Source organism: Musca autumnalis, unplaced genomic scaffold (assembly GCF_047663935.1).
Source record: "Musca autumnalis isolate F117 unplaced genomic scaffold, ASM4766393v1 scaffold_1, whole genome shotgun sequence".
NCBI classification, from domain to species: domain Eukaryota; kingdom Metazoa; phylum Arthropoda; class Insecta; order Diptera; family Muscidae; genus Musca; species Musca autumnalis.
In genome coordinates this window covers 328890301-328901216 of record NW_027411644.1, presented here as the reverse complement: position 1 = coordinate 328901216, position 10916 = coordinate 328890301, and the positions used below count along the sequence as shown (strand labels likewise).

The following is a 10916-nucleotide window of genomic DNA, read 5'->3' as shown; positions in this document are numbered from 1 at the left end:
ATGTTACAACACCAACAACAATCATCACAAGTAGCTCAAGGTTACTACGATTACAATCAACCGAGTCCTGGGAGTATAACTAACGCCGATTCTCTTAATAATACTCCATTCTCTGTTAAGGATATTTTGAATATGGTTAATCAAAACGAGGACTACGAATCATATGGTACAATGGAGAGGTAAGTTGAGAATGATTCAGATTTTCCAAAAACTTTGGAGGGTAATATAGGTGTATCCTTATATGCCACTCCCTTGGTTTTTGATTGTGAAAATACTCTTACTATATTCCTTACAAATCCCATTCTTTATATGATTCTAACTTTTATAATTAAATTTTTATCGCATACTTAAATTTTTCATCAAAATCGAAAATTACAAAATTAAATTTTTTTGAATAGCTTGGGTTTTAGGCCAATTGCGTAGAAATGCGTAGGTCAAATGAAGCGTGAAATTACAGATAACTGACAATACTATAACAAAATGCAAAAACCTCACAAAAATATTCGAAAAAACCAGAGTTTTACGTCAATTTTTGCAACCTTTTTTGTGGCGTTTAAACGACCAGTGGCTGTATCTGGGTTAATATTATTGAGTTACAAAAGAAAATATGCCGACTGCTGGTACATGCCGGACTTAGGGGCACTTACGCTATGATATTAAATCAATTTACATATGTATATGAATTAGTTTGTTAACAAATTGATAAATTTTTTAAAATGTGTTTTTTCACAATTTGTGTCAGATTAATAGATTTTAATTGTCTATAAAAATCATATATTAAATAAATATATTTTGAGAAAATATATACATATTTATAAATTTTATATCGCAATAAAAATGTATCAACCCCGCTGTGATACCTGATAAAAAATGACTTATTTCTGTAAAATGGTCTGGTCATACATATTTATATGCCGTCGGTTAAAGAATAGGCTGACTTGAAGCAAATGAATCGCTTTTACACATGTTTTAAATGCTGCATGTTTTTGAAAAGATTTTAAAAATGCAGAACTGACAAAAAGAATTTGAAGAGATCAGGAAAGAAATTATAAAATTATATTAAATATGCAGTGATTATATCAGTACTTTCCCTGGATTAATTACACTATGCAACACTGAAAATGCAAACAACTTCTAGTATGTATTTTTTGAAAGTACATATTTAGACTACAAAAACCATAGTAGGGGTTTGTCCTGTCAGATCCAGTTCGGATTTTATGGCCTCATCTAAACCGGGCTAAATCTACACTTTTTTGCATTTATCAGGCATTTATCTCAGAAACGAATAGGAATTTGGCCTTGCTGTCTTTAGCACTATTGTAGCCCTAAACTAGTAGAACTTATCTAGGGCATCAAAATCTATAAAATATAGAAAATTTTACATAATTGCTGAAATTCTGGTCAGTATCGGCTAAACTATTGGGAGTTGAACCATTTAACATTTTGCAAAAATCTTCCAAATAAAGTTCTCAACAATTCTTTAGAACATTCTGAAACTCTAAAATGCTTACTTCATGTTGTTTCGGCGGTATTTTGCATCATATCTTTTACAACACGTATTTCAAACACAGTTCACACAAACAGTTTATTCTCGCATTTCGGATTTCAATACATTAGTGACATTTTATTTAAATCGCCGTTGAAAAATGTACTGAAAACAACGACATAGAGTCATTTTACAACAATGAAATGTTCCGAAGAGTTGTGAATTACATTCCAGGGAATATTTTTCCAAAAGAAAATATTTAGAAAAAATTAACGGTTTTTGAGATACGGTGCGAAATGTATAAAAATTGTGGAATGTTTGCATATATTTTGAAATTTGAGGCAATAAATGTAGTTTTTCGACTTCATTATTTCTCCAAATATTTTATTCTTGTCCGTATCTACAAATTTGCTTTAGAAATCAGAAGAAGATTCGCATCGGTTTCAATGATATAGCCCCGAATTTCTATAAAAACTCAATATTTAACCACGTTTAGATGGGGCCATAAAATCCGAGCTGGATCTGACACAACAAAACCCAACTAGGGTTTCTTGTCGTTTGGGTCTGTACTTTCAAAAAATCCGCAGTTCGAATTGTTCACCGAATAGGTCACCTTAAAAATGTTGCACAGTGTTATCGGTATTATTATTTTCTGGCATATACCTTTCAAACAAAGCTTTTAGACATAAGTTAAGGCTTCGGTACATAAACAGCATGACATTTTTGCTTAAGTAATTTCTGGTAAAATAATAAAGAGGAACGGCCGAGTCAAATTCGAACTAAGTTGCCATTAGTTTTTTACCAGAAATAACATGAGCATGAAAGCTAGTCTCTTTAAATAAAATTCTTTATAATTCATAAATTAATATTTAAGGCCATGTTTATATTATAGACATAAAATAAATATTAAAAAAATGCTTCTATAATGAGGATCTATTAGTACGATTACATTAGATTTTTTTGCCGGGTTAACCCACTTCATGAAGATTTATATGACGTTTGCACTATGGAATTGACATTTCAAACCCAAACCCACTGGGTTAACCCGGTTAAGTGTAACAGGGGTATAAGAAATTTCTTTTGAATGCCTCGTAGAATTCTGTAAGTTACAGCCATTTTAACGTATTTATAGGAATCCTTAAACTCAGGATTGAAACGTAAAAGGACTAATATTAATTATACTTTTGTATAGAAGACAAACATATCAAATGAATGTAAGTATACTGTTGAAAATAATACAAAGGCCTTTTGTATGTACATACATACATACATATTTCTTTCATTATTTGTTTTTGTGTGCGAATGAAGATTGCGAATTGGATTTACTTTTACTTTGTTACGCTTACAAAATAAGCAGCTTCCACGCAAAAAGTTTCCCACAAATGTTGTGTTTTTTTTTTGTAACGAAACTAACAGGAACTACAACAAATAATAGAAAATAAAATATGCCAATATTTTATTTAAATCGAGCATTCATAACTCCTCAGCGATTTCATAAACCGTACATTTGGAATTTTGATTTTTTGAAGTAGTTTCGTTTTTTTTTTACCCAAATGTCAAAACATACCTCAAGTGGTGCACTTCAGTTTCGCATTTATAATTATAACGAAACTTAAAAAAATATTGTTTGAGGATTTCCTTCTAAAAAAGGGATGGTAACTATGTAGTGGCATTGCAATAAAATTGCTTGAAAATTGTTTTGTATTTTTATTTTTAGAATACAATTTTGTATGTACGGGGTTATAAATAAAAACAAACTATATTTTTAAATACATTGTTTTTTTTCGGATTTTATCCCGGTTAAACCGGGCTAAATCTACATTTTTTTGCATTTATCAGGCCTTTATCTCAGAAACGAATAGGAATTTGGCCTTGCTGTCTTTAGCACTATTGTAGCCCTGAACTAGTAGAACTTATCTTTTGAAAAAACCACATAAGAAAAACACCATCTAGGGCATCAAAATCTATAAAATATAGAAAATTTTAAATAATTGCTGAAATTCTTGTTAGTTTCGGCTAAACTATTGGGAGTTGTACCATGCAAAAATCTTCCAAATAAAGTTCTCAACAATTCTTCAGAACATTCCGAAACTCTAAAATGCTTACTTCATGTTGCTTCAGTGGTATTTTGCATCATATCTTTTACCACACTCATTTCAAACACAGTTCACACCAACAGATTATTCTTGCATTTCCGATTTTACTACATTATTGACATTTTTATTAAATCGTCGTTGAAAAATGTACTGAAAACAATGGCATAGAGGCATTCTACAACAATGTCATGTTCCAAAGAGTTGTGTATTACATTCCAGAGAATATTTTTCCAAAAGAAGATATTCAGAAAAAATTAATGGTTTTGGAGATACGGTGCGAAATGTATAAAAATTGTGGAACTTTTGCATATATTTTGAAATTTGAGGCAATAAATGTAGTTTTTCGAGTTCATTATTTCTCCAAATATTTTATTCTTGTCCTTATCTACAAATTTGCTTCAGAGGTCAGAAGAAGATTCGCATTGGTTTCAGAGATATAGCCCCGAATTTCTTTAAAAACTCAATATTTAAACCCAACTAGGGTTTCCTGTCGTTTGGGTCTGTACTTTCAAAAAATCCTCAGTTGGAATTGTTTGCACAATATCATCTTAAAAATGTTGCACAGTGTAATTTGAAATATATTAAAATAACGAATAGAAGAAAAAGTCAAAAGGTCTGGAAACGGGAACGTATGAAACATATTTTACAGCTGCCAGAGTTAGTCAGTAGTCACACGTACTCCTTTTTTCGGTAAAGTAAATTGAGTTTTTAGAAGAGCGTGGAAAGTTCTTCTATACTCTTTCCTACACCCTATTTCCCAAAAACTTAAAACAGACTTAGAGGACAATAAAGAAAAACAAGACAATTATATATTTTTTAAATATTTACATACAGCATTTTCATATTTAATTTTACCTTATTCCTTCGGAAACGAGATGATCGGTTTAGTTAGGATGTTTGTTATTGGAATAAAGTAGCGCTATTGAAAGTGACAGCTTTACTTGGTCGATTGACACCCAGTTGCTGACAGGACATAATGTTCAGTTTCAATCCATTGCCATCCAACTTATTACTAATCTTAATAATACTTTTTTCACCTTCCTGATATCGAAGTAAGCATAGGACAACCATGTTAATAAGCCGAGAATGCAATTTACCTTTTGGTAAAAATATCGGACGGAATATTAGTTTTCTTGTTGTAGTTTAGAGGATTGTTTTGGGTTTTGATGCTTGTTATTGAAATAAAGTTGCGATATTTACATTCAAGCTTTACATGGTAGACTGATACCCAGTTCTTGATAGGAGGCTAGAAGATGGCTTAGACGAGTTGCCAGGCTGCAAACAAACAGTGAAACAAATTCAGAGCTTTTATTATAATCTCTCACGCTTATATATATTTTAAAACAAAATGTTTATTCTTTGTGAATCATCGTGGCATATATCATTTATCATTTGGTAGATTATTACAAACCCCCTTTCCGCGAATTGACAATTAAACTACAACAAGTCCTGCTTCTAAATTTTGTCCCCATACAATAGAACAATAGAAAAAAAGCATTTAGCGGGTCATTACATTCTATTATATTGTTTAAATACATGCTTTACAACAATTTGTTTGTTACAAAACAATATGTGAGAAAAACCAACAACAACAACACCACCAATTGAACTTTTCAAACATATGCTTTGTTGGCTAGGTGCATCGAACCAACTAAGGGATACCTTGTGGTACCTTGTGGGGGGAGATAGATACATAGACGATGATAGTAAGTTGTGTAAAGTGCTGCTGCCTTCCACATTGGAAAGACAAAAGATTTCTTGGAAATTTATACTGAAATTTCTGCGCCACAAAAACCCCATATTAAAATAAGGGACACGATGACAAGTCGCCATTGTCTGACAGACAATATCAGCATATCATCGTTGTCATAATTATGACGACGACAGCGACGATGATGTTGAAGATCATCATTTGTATAATATAATTACATATACACATACGTACATACGTATGGATATTATGTACAACAAGAAACGTTTAACAAACTACCTCCCAGAAATAACTGGAAAACAAAAGGTCAAACTCATCTCACGAAGCATGCATATCATCATCTTCTTCGATCATCATCTCATCCCACCAACCAAACTGACCATTGTGTCGACTTGTTTTCGTTATAAATCTTGTAGAAAAGTTAATATTTATCCAATGGTAAGGCAGGCACCAGCAGCAGCAACAGTCAAATAGCCAACCAACAGCAGCTTATATGTATGTATGTACATGGTAGTTGTAGGGTTTGTAACACCATTAACTCCAAGCCAACGGATAGCAATAGTTTCGAACCCAAATCCAGATGATCTTGTTACTTTTTTGTCTGTGGTTTTGTTGTCTTTTTTACATTTTGTGTTTTGTTTTGCCATGCCATTGTGCCTGTCCATCTAACGCTATTATTTACCAATAATATAATAATAACGCCTTTTCTAACATCGACCACTGACTGACAAGCCAAGCGTTGGATGGGCTGATCTAGGGATGGACAGACGTTTACTAAGATCACGTCTGCTGCTGCTGCTGTTGTGAATAATTCCTAAGAAAATAATATTTACTTTAGTCCAAAAACCACACCGTAGTCAGAGACGGGCCAGGAGGACAGGCGTTTAAACAGACAGACAGACAGACTCATACGCAAACGTACAAATGAGTTTTTTTGTTGTTTTATAAATATTCAAAATAACCCGAATGATGAGAAATCCTATAAAAACATGATGACAGGCAAACTATCACATGATGCATCTTCTTCCTCTTATTCTTTTTTGTGTACTTCGTCATCATCATCATAAACATTGTTTGGTATCTGTTATACGGTTATTATTGTACGCTGCTAAACTAAGGAGTATCACCATACAAGTGAATATAGGGTAGTGGGATACAGTGGGCCGAAAAATACAAAGAAGTTTAATTTGAGAGTGGAATGTTATAATGGCAATAGCTATTAGTATTCAGAACTGAAATTGAAATAAACCACATAAATTGACAAATCAGGGCAGTATATAAGGGCGTTCTATTTGTTTTTGCATGATTTTATACAAGGGGTGACGGAAAGTCGGTTGTTAACTCACATACCGCGTATAATTTTTTTTTTGCTAGAGAACTTAAAATATATTGTTTGGGATGACGACTTCTATTTTGTTTTTCAAAATAGTCAGGCTTAATCCCATAGTCGTTGTTTTAATATTTTATTAAAACAACTTTAATTTATTAGTGGGAAAAAATTGGCGATGTTTACCAAGGGGTAAGGCAGGGAATACTATAGTTTCAGATCTCGCCACAGATCTTCATCAGTTCCCTTATTTCTTGTTTTTCAACAAGAAACTTTTTATACCCAAGTGTCAATTGCTAGCTCAAATAGATACGTGCGCCAATTTTTTCCCACTAATAAATTAAAGTTGTTTTAATAAAATATTAAAACAACGACTATGGGATTAAGCCTGACTATTTTGAAAAATAAAAATTATATTTTTGAGACTTTTTAATCATTTTGGAAAAATTCACTTTAAGACCTGCTCTCGAATCACGTTGATTTTTGTTGAGGCGACTTGCATTCGCAGCCTCATTTACGACAGTAAAATTTTTTTCAGGGGGCAAGTCCATACTTCTTGAGAAAGCAGCCCGAAAGTTGTAAAAAGCCCCTATGGCGCAATATGTAGTGACTGGAGAGCTCGAACAGGATACTACGTACGTCCACACTTTGGATATCGTAATATTTCTTCGAATATTAGATGAAATTCGAAGGTGGTGCTTATAGGTCCACTCCTTCCGGTACCTCCCCCCCTAAAGTTCGAAAATATTCGCTAAAATGGTACGCGCGATGTCTCATAGACGCAGCAACCGATTTGGTCCAAACTGTGGATCTCTAAATATTGTCGAAACTAAGTTTATATTCAAATTTGGGACCTATCTTGTCCATCCTTGGGGTACCACCCACACAAATGTTCAACATTTTTGTGCGGTTAAGGGTCTGTTCGTGGATCCTTCCTGTTTATAGCGATATTATATTTTGGTAGGGTAGTATGGTAAAAAAGCCCTATCTGTCGATATTCCCGCAAATTTTTGCGCTTTAATCCTATCCATATTTTTGTCGATTCATACGCCCAATATTTTGAAAACCCCCCTAAATACATACGTTTTTTTTTTTTGGGGAAAAAGGTATTTCAATCCACACAGGCTGAGGGTATTATATCTCTGTCGGCAAAGCCGACTGATACTTTTTTACTTGTTTTTTTTTTCACTTAACAATTTTGTATAACTTTGCTCCACTGTGCAATAACCATATGCTAACGAGTAGGAGAAAGGACGTTAGTTAAATACGTTAACGAAAAATGCGAAATGACAACAACAACAATAATAATATTTAACTACACTGGAAAGAATCGATCGAAGAGAGGGAGATGAAAAAAAGATACTTACGGTGACGACAACAGCAAGCCAAGATCTTTCTGTGCCACAAAACGTTTATTTTTTGTGATTTTTGGTTTTTCTGAATGTTTACTTTTCATTTTTGTCAAATCATTATGTGAGAATTATAATATTTTTTGTTTCTGCTGATCTTTTGGGAAGAAATAAAAATAATAATAAAAAAAATATTCAAACTCATACACAAAGCCACCAGCCACAGACCCGACAAGCAACTATACGACGACGGACGGACTGTCACAGTCACACATATGCATGTGGATGAATGGATGGATGGACGGATAAATCAAACTAGAAATAACATTGAACAGAACACCGCCAGCCAGCCGAAGGTAGTCAACGACTTTTTTGGCCAGAGATGACCAGTTTGGTTGTTGTTGCGGGTTGAAACGGTACAGACGGTTAGTTGTAGCATTATTACACGAAAGAAAACGCTTACGCTTTAGGCTCAGTGTGTGTTCACATGTGTGTAGATCATGTTTTGTGTTTGTGTCTTGTGCCCAGTTCCAATAGTTACTTTTTCCAACTTTCATTGTCGCCCAGTTGCTATTCATGAAATGTGTTGAAATATTCATTGAAACCTAAATTGAAAATGAACCATGAAATGATGTCACAGTAAGCATTGATCGATTTACAAAATACCCAAAAAAGTACCACGGAGGCGACACAAAGTTGACAATAAATTTCGCAAGACTTTCTTTAGGAAAAGAGTAAGAGACGGAGAGAAAGAACGAGTGTGCGTGTGGGCGCTTGGTCCACATATGGTCACAGCGTGAAAAGAATTTCCTAACTTAGAATAACAGTAACAGTGTCGAAGGAAACGGAAATTGTGAAAATAGTTGTAATGTTTTTATTTGTTGTTGTTGTTTTTATGCCTTCTTTGGTACTAATCGGAAATTTTGTTTTGTGTTTGTGTGTTATCGTTACAGCCCTTTACAGGCCAATTCTGGATATTCAAACGATTACGATACCCGCGGCTACGATCCTTCCCACACGCTATCACCCATGGTGCCACATGGACATCATTTACCGCCTACGGCTGGCGGCCCATCACCGGCCCAATTCTATTCCAGCTATCAGGACTACAACACAACGCCTCTTATTACACATGCCACACATGCCGCCACAACAGCACATGCCCATCCACATCAAGGCTATCAGGGTTATAACACGGCTGCCGTGGCGGCGGCTGCTGCTGCTGCCCATCCCTACTATGTTCCACCCACAGCTACATATCAGCCACCAGGTTATCCAGTGCAATCAACCCAGTCTATATATCATCAATACAATGGTTATGCCAGCGATCCCTATCAAACTCATGTGACAGCACAAAATGGTACAACAGCATCCGCGGCGGCAACAACACTTCCCACGCATCACATGTCCCACATAGATTTAACTCAACCCATTGTTAAAAGTGAATATGTGCCCACACCGTATGTAACACCATCACCTACCCTGGATCTAAATAGTTCAACAGAAGTCGATTTAAATACACCATCGTCGGGACAAAAGAAATCACCAGTAAGCAATAATACCAATCCACCACCAGCTACCCTCCAAAGTCTTATGGAAACAGCAAACAATTCCAATTCCTTGAGGAATATATCAACGGGATTACCAGCGGGATCATCATTGTACGAGCAAACATCAATGGTGGCGAGAACAGGCGATCTGAGCAAAAGAAGTAAGTTGATTGATGATTTGTATTACCCCCTTTTCGCATATACAGTCGAACTTGTATATAGCGTAGCACTTGGGGACAGACATTACTATGTTATGGGGAAAATTAATTATTGAGAGAGATTATTGGGTGTGAAAATTTACACTTGTGATTTAAAAGCATCTTCGTTATACGGAAATATTCTATACAGGGAAGTTCGTTATAGAGAAGTTCGACTGTTCATAATTCAAAACGTTGATCATTTGAGTTGAAATTAATACATCTTAACTTAAAATTTTTTCTGAAATTTTGTAGATTCATGCGATTTTCGTTATATATGTATTTCCTGCGCAAAAACATGTTTATGTTTAAAACAATACTAACTGCAAAACATTTCTCTTTTCTTCTTTCCTTTCAGAAGATGTATCGCAAGTGACATCCTCAAAATCTGAACTGCGCAAAAACGGTAAACCACGCTCGAAACGTAAGCCACGTGTTCTCTTTTCCCAGGCTCAAGTTTTAGAGTTGGAGTGTAGATTCCGCATGAAAAAATACCTCACTGGGGCTGAACGTGAAGCAATTGCCCAAAAATTAAATCTTTCACCGACTCAGGTGAAGATTTGGTTTCAAAATCGCCGCTACAAATCAAAGCGTGGTGAAATCGAAGAACCCGCCTCGCTCAAACACAAAGCTGCTGAACTGCCACCACAAAACATTTCCATGTGGGGTCACACCAACCATTTGATGCAACAAGCAGCGACGGCGCACCACATGCACACCCACCCACATGCGCAGCATACAATGTAAAACATTAAGCAATTATTTTTATAAAATTTTTTTGGTTCTCGTTTTTCTATTATACGAATTTTTAAATTATTTATTATATAATATAGAATGTTTAGTATTAGAAGTGAAGAAAGAAAAACATTTTAGTCATTTTTTGTTTTATTAGTCGTTTAAAATAAACAAAACAAACAACAAGCAAACAAACATTCGCCACTACCTAACACTACAATACTCGTAGTCGATCGATTGTACCTCTCATGAATTTAAAACAAAAATAAATTAGTTAAAAAAAGAAAATAAAAACATATTTTTATAGTACTTGCTTTTTAAACAAAACCTGTAATAAAATTTATAATAATAAATCTAAACAAATTAATTTGTATTAAACATTAAGAAACAAACAAATTGTGCCTAAATACCTACCGTTAAGATAGCTACTAAACTAAGCTAGTTAACTCACCTACTCGTTCCAAC

The 10916-nt window shown here is 34.4% G+C and overlaps 1 protein-coding gene across 1 annotated transcript; it reads left to right on the top strand.

The window, feature by feature from the left end:
• On the top strand, positions 1-10463 carry tin (tinman). Its single transcript, XM_073967028.1, has 3 exons — positions 1-179; positions 8923-9680; positions 10075-10463. Exons 1-3 carry the CDS (start codon positions 1-3, stop codon positions 10461-10463), a joined length of 1326 nt encoding a protein of 441 aa, XP_073823129.1.
• Positions 10464-10916: the final 453 nt, after the last annotated feature.